Here is an 11,326-nt window from a genome sequence, read left to right on the forward strand (position 1 = left end):
AATAATAAATGGGGTGTGAGTGTTTTATGGACCCTGTGTGGCATGAGGCTGTTGGGGAGGGGCAGTGTGGGAGGTGCCCCAGGGTGCTCCGGGCACGTGGGGGTCTGGGGGGTTAAGGGCAGGCTCAGATGTGGGGGGTGAGCGCAGCTCCCGGCTAATGCGGGTGACTGCCTCGACACAGCCCCCACCCCCACCCCCAGGCCTGGCTTGTTTGTGCAGCTAGGGCCCAGGGTGACTCATAATGCTGCCTCCTGCCCCCCTGTGCTGGCTCCAGGCAGCACCATGGGGCAGCCACCCACGGGGTGGAGTTGGCACAGGCAGCGGGGTGCGGCGCAGGAAGTTTGTGAGTGCTTCATTTCCGGCCTGCTGCCCTGAGGGAAGCTACACGCCCAGGCACCAGGTAAAAATAAATATTTATTGGAAAATAGTAAATTATTCTGAGGATGCCGTAGAAAAAAATAATTCTCCGTATCTCAAGCTGACCTGTGTGTCACAAGCCCTGGGTCTGGGTCCCGCCACGTGGGGTCAGAGCCCCGGGTGGCAGCAGGGTGGGCGCTGCCTGGCGAGTTATTTGCGCATGCTGCAGGTGGAGTGGAGAGGAACACTCAGGGTGGAGGCTGCTCTGCCTCGCGGCCGCCCACTGGCCCAGGCCAAGCCACAGGTGCCTGCCAGCGCCGACGTGGGCTTGGCTCAGTGCCCCGAGCACACCAGAGTGGGGCCAGCCCAGTGGCACAGCTCCGTCCCTCCTGCCGTCGCCAGCCCGGGACAGGGTGCAGGCCGGGCAACAGAGCTGCCAGCGTTGCCACAGGCTCCCTGCTGTCCCCCATGCTGTCCCACATGTTGCTGTGCCTCAGTATGAATCTGTGCTGCAGAGCAGGGAAGACAGGGCCACATCAGCAGGCCCCCCAGGGCAGGGGCTGAGCCCCACGGCTTGCCTTGCCTGGTCCCTACCATGCCGGAGGGGGGGGGTTATTTCTCTCCCTGCGCCATATGGCCCGGCTTCGGGCAGCCGCCGCCATACCTGGAGAAGGAGGCCAGCGTGAGAACACCCAGCAGCAGCTCCGCAGTGTAGAAGACCAGGAGGATAGCATTGAGGATGGCTTCCAGGCGCAAGGCATAGGTCTGGAGCAGCAGGTAGTAGGCCGCCATCGTGGCCGCTGGGAAGGTCAGGGCCAGGCTGATGGAGAGCGGCACCTTTCGCTGGCACAGGTTGCCCTTCGACCCTGCACGGCACACTGTTACCGCAGCCCATGCCTCTGCCTCACGCAGCGCAAGGGTACTGCACCCCCACCCCCCCACCCGCAGCCGGGACCTCGCCATGGGAGGGTGCAGCAAACAGTGCTACTGCAGCCCCGGCGCTTCCCGCTGGGTGGGGCCCTGAACAAAGCCCCGTCAGCGGAGCAGGCCCTGGTGGCCCGCAGGGCTGGAGCGCCCTGCACACGAGGCCCCACTGCCTACTTACGCCAGGACTCACCGAAGAAGATGCGGGTGGCCTCAACGCCCAGGTAGAGGAAGAGCATGACCACGTCCAGCGCCAGGTTGGCGGAGGGGTAGGGCAGCAGCAGGACTGCGGGAACAGCCACCGCCGCCCTCAGGGCTGGCACCTGCGCGCCTGGGCCGCCACGGCCCCCGCACACGGAGGGGGCCGGAAGGGGGCCGGGGGGGCCGGGCTCACCCTTGTAGACGAAGATGAAGGCCTCCAGGAGGAAGTAAGTGGCGCAGTACCAGCCGTTGAGGAACAGCAGGATCTGCAGCGGCGCCGAGGAGCGCTGCCGGCCTGCGGGCACACGCCGGCCGTCGGCGGGGGCCGCCCCCCAGTCCCGGCCGCCCCCCGGCCCGGCCCCCGCCGTCCCCCCGGCTCCCGCCGCCACCGCCCCCCAGGCCCCGGCCCTGGCCCTGCACTCACTCCTGGGCGCCATCTTCCATCTCCATGGAGACCGCCACAGCCGCCCTCGCTCCCGGGAGCGCTCGGAGGGGCATGCGCCGGGCCGCTCTCTCCGCCCCCTCTATGGCCGAGGAGGACTGGGGGGGGGGGGGGGGGTTGGCCTCTGAGCCGTGGGTTCGCGGCCCCGGCCCGGCCCTCCGGGCTTGAGGGGGCGCCGGCGGCTGTTCGCAGCACCACCGGGAGCCCTGGCAGCCCTCTGTTCAAGCGCTTCCTCGCGGAGCCCGAAGACTGGCAGGGAAACTATGTTTTCACGGGTTAGCGGCTCGCCCCTGCGTTCCCCCAGCCACCTGGGGCCACTGCCCTTCTCGCTCTCACATGTGCTACAGCCCTCGTTCCCAATGCAGCCACGGGGAAGCTGCTCTTGTGCCTGGGGACAGGTGCGGAGAGGTCACATCTCACCAGCTCTTGGATAGGCGCCGCATCAACCACCCTCCCAGCTCTGCATGAGACAGCTCAGGGATCAACCAGTGCCACCCAGAGTCCACGCTGCTTCTATCTCAGTCTGAGTGTCCCCAGCTGGGACCCGTGGCCTGCACAACCCTGTGGGGGCGTTGCAAGGTGCAAACAGTCCTGTTTTCTGGCTGAAAACACACCGTCTAGCTAGCCGGGGCCTGGGTAGCGAGTAACATTATCAGTTCAGTTCCCTCTGTAACAGCCGCCCACAAAGCTTGCTGTCAACATGGCATCACAGTCCAAGGGAGGAAAAGAACAGGAGAGGCCGGGGGTGCCTGTGGCATACAGACACACGACAGCCTCTGGAAAACACAGCCAATTTATTTCTTTATAATTTACAAAAACTCCTAAGTCCCAGCAGGGGATGTAATGCTGGGACAGAGCCCTCCCACTGCATGGCTGGGCCTGCTGCATGCATCCTGCAGCTCCTGCTGCCACTGGAGTGAGCCGCGCTGGAGCAGGTGTAAGGGCAGGTTCCCAGGAAGAGGAGGAGAAGGAAGAGGAGGAACATGTCTGGGCTGGAGTCACAGGGCCTAGACGAGCCCTCCGGCCTCGTGGATCCATCCCCAGCGAGGCAGCAGCTGGGCCCACGGATGAGGAGGAATGGAGGGGACCCCAGCAGAGCTGGCATGGGCGAGAGCTGATACTGCGTGCAAGCGTGCTGCTCGCCCCAGGAGCTGCCTGTGGATGCTGAGGCGAGGTGGCAGGCAGCTGACAGCCCGAGCAGAGCCGTCAGCCGCGGAGCTGAGCAAACTCCTTGCGCAGCCACAGCGAGTCCTGATAGAAGAGGGGGTCGCCCAGGTGCACTGCCGTCCTCTTGTAGAAGTAGCAGTAAAGCACAGCCGCTGGGGGAGGGAGGGAGGTGAGGGCTGGGCTGGCAGGACCATCCACCCCCACCTCCCTCCCTCCAGAGCTGAGTCCCACAGACTCCTGGGGGGGTCTGGGTGCCTCCGATGATGATACGCCCCCCCCCCCCAACCACCCCAACGTGGGTGCCAAGCTGCGTGCCCAGTCCAGGGCTACTGTGGGCCGCCCCAGCGCAGCCAGTGAGGCAGGCAGCACCCTGCCAAGGTGAGCCCTTACCCAGTCGCTGGAAGACAAAAAGCGTTTGCAGGCCTTCGGTCCACACGAAGCGGCTGGAGTCTCTCCACCGCAGGTTCTGAGACGGACAGACAGACATGTGGGATGTCATGGCCAAGAAATAACCATTGGGTTACTGCTTGGGGGCTGTGAGATCTGCACCCTGCACTTCTGACTCCCCCAGCACGGTGCGTGGGGGATGTCAGCGGGAGAGGGCTGTCCCTGTGCCCTGAGGACTGTGGCTGCCTCGAGGGTCTCCCCACCAGGGGAGAGCAAGATCTGTCACTGCCTGGGCAAAAACCCATGGGCAGAGTGGCTGGCTCCAAGCCGCAGCCTGGGGCCGGGAGCAGACCCCTACCCCAAAGGTTAAGCAGCTCAGGGGATTTAAACAGCAAGCCAGGACCTATTCTAGCTTCAGACTCCAGATCCCTGCAAATCCCTGTCAATCCCCTGCCCGGATGATGCGTGGGCAGCACGAGCCCGGCTGCGCACTCGGCAGCTCCCAGCCCTTGAGCACTAACTTGCCCCAGGCATCGGAGTGCTTCCGGAAGCGGGGTGGCAACAGCACCTTTGGAGCTGGGGCGCTGTCCTGCCCCATGCCTGGGACAGCTGGGGCTATGCAGGAGGGTGTTCAGGGGCCAGCTGGGGTTGTGGGCTACTCCTTTCAGGGTCTGGTGCCTGGGACAGAGGAGCGCTAAGGCCAGGGGAAGAAGGGCAGATGCTTCTCAGATGAGCAGGGAACTCTTGCAGCTCGCTGTGCTGCCTGATACCAGCGGGTGGGGGGTTGCAGCCAGCCCCTGAGCACTGGCATTTGCTGGGGATTAATCCCAGGTAATACCAGGTGCTGCCCTCATGGCCTTCAGGCTGGAGATTACCCATGGCAGCGTGTGCCAGCACAGAGCTGGAGCCAGAGGGCTTTCTGTGGGGAAAGAGGATTGTCCAGCAGGTCGACCAGGGAGGGGGCTGGGATGTGGCAGCTCCCTTCTAGTCAGGGCAAGCACTGAGCAGGCCCTCAGGCTGGTCCACGCTTCTCACAGACCAGTGCCTGCCTCTCCAGTGACCTCCCTTCACCTCCTGGGCTGAGCATGGCTCAGGAACGTCTGCTGCATCACTGCTGCAGCCTACAAGCCCAACAACTGTGGCCAGTGGCAGGCACGCAATTGCATGGGGACAAGGAATAGCGAGAAGGGGGAGTCGTGGCTAGAGGCTGAGAGAAGATTTCCCCTGTCTCTACTGCTAAATCTCCCGCTGCTTCACTGCCCTCTTGGGAGCAGAGGGTTTTCCCAGAGACACTCACCCACCTACTGTAAAGCTGCTCACACAGGCTGAGTCTTCCTCAAATCACCCGGGAGAGCAGCTGTTTGCAAACTGTGCAGGACAAAATGTGTGGTGGGAGATTCTGGCCCTCCCCTGCTGCCCAGCACATGGGAGAGGGGCTGAAGGGAGCCAGGGGTTGTGGTCAGCAAAGCGAGGGGACCAGTGGCCTGTCGGCATGTCCTCTGGGGGAAGCCGGCAGCCCAGGGCCAATCGCAGCCTACCATGACCCAGACGTGGAAGGAGATGCTGAGCGCCAGGTAGGCTGCTGACAGGAGGATGGTCCCCTTGAACTTGTGAAAGAGGAGGTTGACCAGACCGGCCTGGAAGACGAAGGTGTTGAAGAACATGAGGAAGATGATGATGATGTTGAAGAGGATGGCAATGTCCTGGATACTGCAGGAGGGGAGAGACGTCGTAAGCACCCTTGTGGTACGGGAGACCCCAGCCCTCCTGTCCCCCCGCTCACCCTCTAGGTCTGCTGGCACTCACATGAAGAGGACAAGTTGGACAGCAGGAGCCGTGCGGAGCAGCTCAGAGAAGGAGTTGACAAACAAGTCGTAGAAAAGCAGCAGGAACTGCAGGAACAGCACCAGGCTGTAGTTACTGGTCTGGAGCATCTTCCTTTCCCAGAGGTGCAAGCCCTCAGCCCCGGCATCCCAAGCAGCAGGGCCAGCTCATGCTCCGGAGCCAAGGGGCTCAGCGTCGCCTCTCGTACCACTGCCTCTCCCTACAGCCAGGACTTGGGGCCTGGAAGGGGAGCAGAGATATAGCTCAGCAGGGCCAGACAGAAACCCCACAACTGACACAGCATTCAGCTCTTCCTGCACCCCACAGTGAGGAAATCCAAAGAGGAGCCTGCTGGTTTCTGCACTTCTGCAGCCAGGCCCAGCTCAGGGAACAACCTGCCTGGCTCCTCTCATGCTGCGCACACACAGCAACAAGCCTCCCAGTTCTCTACCCCAAGCAGTGAGGCCCACAGCTTCCTATGCAGAGCTGTGCTCCTGCCCTTATTCTGCAAGCTGGGGCCCTTATGAATAAGCTGTCTCCGCTCGGTTTTCTCTCACTGTGCAGCACACTCAGATCGAGTCTCTCTCTCCCATTCTTAAGCCTTACAGCAGCCCCTAATCTTGGGAAACAGATGGAAAGAAATTCAGGGATGAGGGAGATGCATGAGCCCTGGGGCAGAGCTGGGAAGACAGTCCAGGCAGGTTGCTCACACTAGTCACGACAGATGAGGGAGTGGAAGCCACATCCCAGAGCTGCAGACAGCCTCAAGGGCAGTCTTGGGCAGGCTGTGCTAGGGGAGCAGGTTTGGGCATGCTGCGACCCAGCACCGCTCTCCTTTGCCCCACTCCGGGACCCGGCACCCAGTCCGACACGGCAAAGCAGCAGGGCTGTCCAGGGCCGAGTGAGGAGACGCAGCCCCCCTGCACGGCTTTCCCATCGCTGCCGGCCAGGCCGGGCCTGCACCACCCTGCGAGAGCAGCACCTTGTCCCCAAGGAGCACAGGTGAGGCAGACCCCCATCCGCTATAGCCCTCTCCCCACGAAGCTCCTGGCCTCCCTCGTCTCCTTGGGGGGAGGGCAAAAGGGGGCAGCATCCCCAGTCACCCCGCGGCCCCCTACTCCCCTCCAAGCCCCGGGCTCCCCCGGCGGCCCCTCCAACCCCCCAGCGCCTGAGCAGGCAGCGGCGCCTCCGGCCCCCCCAGGCCCACTCCCCACGGCTCTCCCCGCGCAGCCGCCCCGGGCTGAGGTGGGTCGCAGCTCCTCCGTGTCCCCCGCCCTGCCGGTGCCGGTGGTGTCCCCATCCCTGGGTCCCCCATCCCCTCCCGTGTCCCTGCAAGCGGCGGCGCGCCCACCTGCGGCCGCCATCTTCCATCTCTATGGAAACGGCCCAGACACTGAGGCGGTGGCGGAAGTGAGCGGGTAGAGGAAGCGCGTGAGGGACCTCTCTAGGCGGGGTTTGCCGCGCGCTCTGTGGCGGGAGGCAGCGGGCCCGGCGGCGGCACCGAGACGACCGGCTAGAGCGGCCGCGGCGGTGGCCCCGCTTCCCGCGCGCGGGGGTGGTGGCCCGGCATGCCCCGCGCCGGCCTGAGGTACGGGGCCGCGGCGCAGGCGTAACTGGGCCCGAGGCCGCCGTGGCCCTGTCCCGGGCTCGGGGGCAGCCGTGGGGCCGGGCCTCGTGTTCCCAGGCTGGCCTGGGGGCTTTGAGGATGCGGCCTTCGCCGTTGCCCCCTTCCCGCGGCGCCCTGGGGGTGGTGGAGAGCGGCCGCCAGGCGGGGCCGAGCGCACACGGAGGTGCGAGGCGCCGTCTCTCCGCGCCGGGAGCGGCGGCGCCTGGCTCGGCTCCCAGGGCCTGGGCTCGTGTCCCCACGGGGCTGGACGGGGGTCTCTGCCCTCTGAGAGCTGCTGCACTCCAGGCTCCGGTGCACCGGCTGCACCTCCTCGCTCAGCTTTCAGTTATGCTGGGGCCCCCTGTGTCCGCCCCCTTCCTCTTGGCGCGACCCTGGCCCGGCGTGTTGCTAGTGTGTTGCGAGTGGTGCTGCTATGAGTTTTGCCAGGCCTCAGCGGGAGCCAGCGGCTGCACTTGCGATCCCCCCACGCTGCGCGGAGGCAGCGACGCCTGCTCCCCGCGTGCTGCCCAGCTGCGCCTGTCACAGCGTGTGAGCATCTCCCCACCGGGGATGGAGACGGCCCGGAGGACGGGGCAGAACTCTCTATTTGTGGAGGCAGATGCAAAACACTATGCAAATGTGCGCAGCCCCAGCCCTGCCAGTCGCCTGCTCGCTCAGCAGAGTCCTGCAGTCCCCCGAGGGCTGCCTGGCTGCTGGCCTCTCCCTGCACCCCAAGGCAGGGCTGTGGGGCTCTGTGGGTGACACCGCAGGGCTGGCTGGGTCCCCGACGCTGGCAGAGGAGGTGGGCTGAGGGCTGGCGTGGCGGGAGGGGGGCGGAGGGGCTGCGTGAGTCGGCAACCCCGGTGTCGGAAGCGGGGTGCAGGTGGGTGCTGGGGATACAGACATGTGGGGGTGGAGGGGAGCCAGGGTGGGAGTGCCGAGGGGCTGCGAGTGCTGCTGTGGGTGCCATGGAGGCTGGAGGGGGTGTTGGGGTCGCAGGAGGGCCCCGAACGCCCTGCCGCCCTGCTGAGGCCCTGGCCAGGGCTCCGCAGGGGCAGGTGTCACGTTGCACTTGTCCCCTGCCATGCAGCTCTGGGTTCTGTGTGTCCTCCCCGGCCCACTCAGCGGTGGGGCTGGCAGCCACCCCCTCCTCGCAGCTGCCTCTCAGAGCAGCGCTTGAGTGGCCAGTTCCCCTTTCGGGCTGGCTCCTCCCCGGCGGGTGCCTGTGATCAGGGGAGAGGTTCAGCGGGTGCCCTGCTCTCCCAGGCACTGTCCCGCCGGAGCAGGGATGCTGGAGCTGCCCTTCCTGCCCTTCTGCGCCCTGCTTGGCGGCCTGGGGGCCGTGTGCGTGGCCTTCGTGAGCGCCTGGTGCCAGCGGTGGCGCGGTGGCTTCGCCTGGGACGGCAGCGCCCAGATGTTTAACTGGCACCCCGTGCTGATGGTGACGGGCATGGTGGTGCTGTACGGCGCAGGTGAGCAGGGCGGCGCGGGCAGGGCTGGCTGCGGCGCCCGCCGACCCCACCTGACCTCTTGCCCCCACAGCGGCCCTGGTGTACCGCCTGCCCTTCTCCTGGAGTGGCCCCAAGTTCCCCTGGAAGGTGCTGCACGGCGCCCTGGCCCTGGTGGCCTTCGGCCTCGCCGTCCTGGGGCTGGTGGCCGTCTTCAGCTTCCACAACGCCCAAGGGACGCCCAACATGTACTCGCTTCACAGCTGGCTGGGCCTGGCCACTGTGCTGCTCTTCTCCTGCCAGGTGGGTGCTGTGCCAGCCCCTGCCAAGCCCCGGCCCCCGCGCCACCTCCACTGACTCCTGGCCACCCATCCCTGCAGTGGCTTGCCGGCTTCGTCTCCTTCCTGCTGCCCTGGGCCCCCGCCTGGCTCCGTGCCCTCTACAAGCCCGTCCACGTTTTCTTCGGCTCCACCATCCTCACGCTGGCCATGGTGTCGTGTGTGTCGGGCATCAACGAGAAGCTCTTCTTCAGCCTGTGAGTGTCACCGCTCGGGACGTGGCCAGTGGTGGGAGGGCACGTGGGGCCCTCTGGACCAGGCTAGGGGAAAGGCCTTGCAAGAGCAGAGGCCAAGAGGGGATCAGGCTGTTCGTCATCTCTCAGTGCCAGCAGATGTGGCACCAAGTGGCACTAGGCCGCAGCAGGGGCAGCAATTTCCCCCTTAGCACAGGGTTACCCTGCACAGCTCCCTGCTGCAGGATGCCAGGGTGGGTGATGGTTTCTGTGAGCTGAGGTGGAGACTGAACACGTCCAGGAAGGCTCTTGGTAGGTCTTAAATCCCTGGCCCCCACCTCTGGCCTCATCTGTCCCCGGGCTGCCGGGTACACCCACGCCGCTGCCTAGGAACCTGCTGTTGGCCACTCCCTGCAGGGGCGCCTCGGGGCAGCTGGGTGTCCAGCACGGGCCGGGGTCAGACAGTCACAGAGGGGCCCTGGAGCAGCGCTACTGGCCATCAGGACAGCAGGGTTGTTCCTGCCACGGCACGAGAAGCCACCACGTTGCACCCGAGGGCAGCGCGTGGTGGGGCCGGGCTGCCCCGGGTGAGGTGAGCGTTACCTTCTCTCCCAAAGGAAAAACGGGACGACAGCGTACAGCCAGCTGCCCTCTGAGGCCGTCTTCGCCAACACGCTGGGCCTCCTGATCTTGCTCTTCGGGGTGCTGGTGCTGTGGGCCCTGGCCAGGCCAGACTGGAAGCGCCCGGAGCCAGACTCGGTGGAGGCTCACCAGGTACCAGCGGGAGCCAGCAGCTGCGCTTGCGATTCCCCCGCGCTGCACAGAGGCAGCGACACCTGCTGTGGGGCACGGGCTGGATGCAGGGCACTGCCCAGCACAGGGCACAGGGTGGCTTTGGAGACCTGAGCTCTGGGACGCGTGTCCCCTCACAGCCCCGGCAGGCTGGTCCCCTGGGGGTGGGCTGGGACGGTGGGGTCCTGCCAGGGTGGGCAGGGGCACCAGGACAGAGGTGCCCAGCTCACAGACACTCTCCCCACAGCCCCTGCTCAGCGCCGAGCGCTGACGCCTCCGCGTCACACCGCGCTCCTGGGACCGCCAGCCCCAAGCTCTCCGATCCCTTCGCTGCCCCGCTCACCACGCTGGCCCCGCTCTCGCTCCGCCGCCTCCCCCTCGCCGGGCGCTCCCACTGCCTGTGCCGGAGCTGCCTAGCCCTCCTGCCCATGGGAGAAAGGGGGTCGTCTCCCTTGTGGCAGAGACGACGTCCCTGTGGAGGGCAGGCCGTGCCAGTGGGACAGACCCAGGTCTGTGCCGCGTCCTTTGCCTCCTGCCTGGGCTGGCCCCAGCCTGTCGCCTACCTCAGGGATGGTTCCCGGGAGGTGCAGGGTGAGGGGTATCGAGACGGGTACAGAGCCAGCTGCAGCGTGACCATTCCCGCCACTCCGTCCTCATCCTTGCTTAGCGCACTGAGCCAGCTCCTGCAGGGCCCGGCTGGCCCCAGAGCCTGGGCCTCGGCCTGCGCTGGGCTGGCTGCCCCCGAGCCGCCCCCAGGAGCCTGGTCTGGGCCCCATGTGCAGGGCCAGACCTGTCAGGGCCATGTCATGCAAGGAGCCACCAACAGAGTGTTCCCACCACACGCGCAGCACCCCGGGGGCTCCTGTGGGCCCGGAGCCATCTTGCTGCTCAGTACGTGTTTGCGAGGCAGGGGGCCCAGCTCAGGGCAACAGGGATGGAGGGGGGCAGGTCCCAGCATGCTGCCACGGCTCCTGTGCCATGCCTTGTCAGGCTGCTTGCATCTCTCCAGCCAGCGGCTCCTTGCTCCTTCCCCATCTGCCCTGCAGGGGTGGGTGGTGGGAGCAGTCTCTGAACGTCATGCTGGAAGGGTAATAAACCACTGGCTTTTGCAACGCACCTGCTGTCACATCCTTTGGTGCCACCAGGGCCACAGGAGCGAGGGCAGGAGAGATGGGTGCCCAGGGAGTGGACCTGGTGCTCCACCGCTGCTCTGGGGCCAGCGTCTGGGCCTGGCCCAGGGGAGGCAGGTGGAGAACTAGGGCAGAGCTGAGCCAAGCCGGGAGGCCTGGGTGCCACGTTCCCCGGCAGACACGTCCCCTCTGGTGGGGGGGATTGGCTCTTCTCTGTGCTGGCCCTCATGCTTGTACAGGCCCTCCCCTCTGCTGCTGGTAGCTGGAGCTCCTCCCGCATCTGGGACTCAAGCAGGCCCTGTCCCAGCGCTCATCCCTAGGCCCTTGTGCCCAGCATGGCCCCTCAATGCGGCTCCCCCAGCCCCCTGGCGCTGTGGGACCAGCACAGATTGGGCCAGGGCAGGCCCTGGCATCAGCCAATGGTTCCAGGCTCTGCCCACGCCCCAGTTCCCGTTCCTCCCTTTTCCAGAACCTCCTCCAGGCCTCGTGCCTGGGGCCATGTGAGCCCTGTGGTTTCCTTTCACGGCACGCAGTCAG

The 11,326-nt window shown here is 66.0% G+C and overlaps 3 protein-coding genes across 11 annotated transcripts; 1 reads left to right on the plus strand and 2 right to left on the minus strand.

Annotated features, from left to right (window-relative positions):
- Positions 1 to 401: 401 nt before the first annotated feature.
- TMEM216 (transmembrane protein 216) lies at positions 402 to 2,008 on the minus strand. Of its 4 annotated transcripts, none has more exons than XM_064513398.1 (5): positions 1,907 to 2,007; positions 1,676 to 1,777; positions 1,475 to 1,567; positions 1,022 to 1,223; positions 402 to 861 (listed from the first exon to the last, which is right to left on the minus strand). In XM_064513398.1, the coding sequence occupies exons 1-5, from the start codon at positions 1,917 to 1,919 to the stop codon at positions 606 to 608; spliced, it is 666 nt and encodes a 221-aa protein (XP_064369468.1). In that variant the 5' UTR covers positions 1,920 to 2,007; the 3' UTR covers positions 402 to 605. The 4 variants fall into 4 exon arrangements, with proteins under 4 accessions (XP_064369468.1, XP_064369470.1, XP_064369469.1 ...); XM_064513400.1 differs by having other exon boundaries at positions 1,676 to 1,697; positions 1,907 to 1,963; XM_064513401.1 differs by having other exon boundaries at positions 720 to 866.
- Positions 2,009 to 2,701: 693 nt separating this feature from the next.
- TMEM138 (transmembrane protein 138) lies at positions 2,702 to 5,418 on the minus strand. Of its 2 annotated transcripts, XM_026109309.2 has the most exons (4): positions 5,285 to 5,418; positions 5,017 to 5,188; positions 3,482 to 3,557; positions 2,702 to 3,243 (listed from the first exon to the last, which is right to left on the minus strand). In XM_026109309.2, the coding sequence occupies exons 1-4, from the start codon at positions 5,410 to 5,412 to the stop codon at positions 3,131 to 3,133; spliced, it is 489 nt and encodes a 162-aa protein (XP_025965094.1). In that variant the 5' UTR covers positions 5,413 to 5,418; the 3' UTR covers positions 2,702 to 3,130. The 2 variants fall into 2 exon arrangements, with proteins under 2 accessions (XP_025965094.1, XP_064369472.1); XM_064513402.1 differs by lacking the exons at positions 2,702 to 3,243; positions 3,482 to 3,557 and having other exon boundaries at positions 4,795 to 5,188.
- Positions 5,419 to 5,539: 121 nt separating this feature from the next.
- LOC112988671 (lysosomal membrane ascorbate-dependent ferrireductase CYB561A3) lies at positions 5,540 to 10,775 on the plus strand. Of its 5 annotated transcripts, XM_026109306.2 has the most exons (7): positions 5,540 to 6,304; positions 7,356 to 7,457; positions 8,175 to 8,380; positions 8,451 to 8,659; positions 8,737 to 8,891; positions 9,485 to 9,641; positions 9,907 to 10,775. In XM_026109306.2, the coding sequence occupies exons 1-7, from the start codon at positions 6,027 to 6,029 to the stop codon at positions 9,928 to 9,930; spliced, it is 1,131 nt and encodes a 376-aa protein (XP_025965091.2). In that variant the 5' UTR covers positions 5,540 to 6,026; the 3' UTR covers positions 9,931 to 10,775. The 5 variants fall into 5 exon arrangements, with proteins under 5 accessions (XP_025965091.2, XP_025965092.2, XP_025965093.2 ...); XM_026109307.2 differs by lacking the exon at positions 7,356 to 7,457; XM_026109308.2 differs by lacking the exons at positions 5,540 to 6,304; positions 7,356 to 7,457 and adding an exon at positions 6,756 to 6,890.
- The last annotated feature ends 551 nt before the right edge of the window (positions 10,776 to 11,326 follow it).

Source organism: Dromaius novaehollandiae, chromosome 5, assembly GCF_036370855.1.
Source record: "Dromaius novaehollandiae isolate bDroNov1 chromosome 5, bDroNov1.hap1, whole genome shotgun sequence".
Taxonomy (NCBI): domain Eukaryota; kingdom Metazoa; phylum Chordata; class Aves; order Casuariiformes; family Dromaiidae; genus Dromaius; species Dromaius novaehollandiae.

Bases quoted from the DNA above. Each gene is read 5' to 3' on its own strand.
- TMEM216 (XM_064513398.1), bottom strand. The intron at 1,568-1,675 runs GTGAGCCCGGCC...CTGTTCCCGCAG, and splicing joins CTTCATCTTCGTCTACAAGG to TCCTGCTGCTGCCCTACCCC. The intron at 1,224-1,474 runs GTGAGTCCTGGC...TGTGCCGTGCAG, and splicing joins GGCCACCCGCATCTTCTTCG to GGTCGAAGGGCAACCTGTGC.
- LOC112988671 (XM_026109306.2), top strand. From the start codon at position 6,027: ATGAGGGAGTGGAAGCCACATCCCAGAGCTGCAGACAGCCTCAAGGGC. The intron at 7,458-8,174 runs GTGAGCATCTCC...CTGCTCTCCCAG, and splicing joins AGCTGCGCCTGTCACAGCGT to GCACTGTCCCGCCGGAGCAG. The intron at 8,381-8,450 runs GTGAGCAGGGCG...TTGCCCCCACAG, and splicing joins GGTGGTGCTGTACGGCGCAG to CGGCCCTGGTGTACCGCCTG.
- TMEM138 (XM_064513402.1), bottom strand. From the start codon at position 5,412: ATGCTCCAGACCAGTAACTACAGCCTGGTGCTGTTCCTGCAGTTCCTG. The intron at 5,189-5,284 runs GTGAGTGCCAGC...CCCCTCCTGCAG, and splicing joins GTCCAACTTGTCCTCTTCAT to TATCCAGGACATTGCCATCC.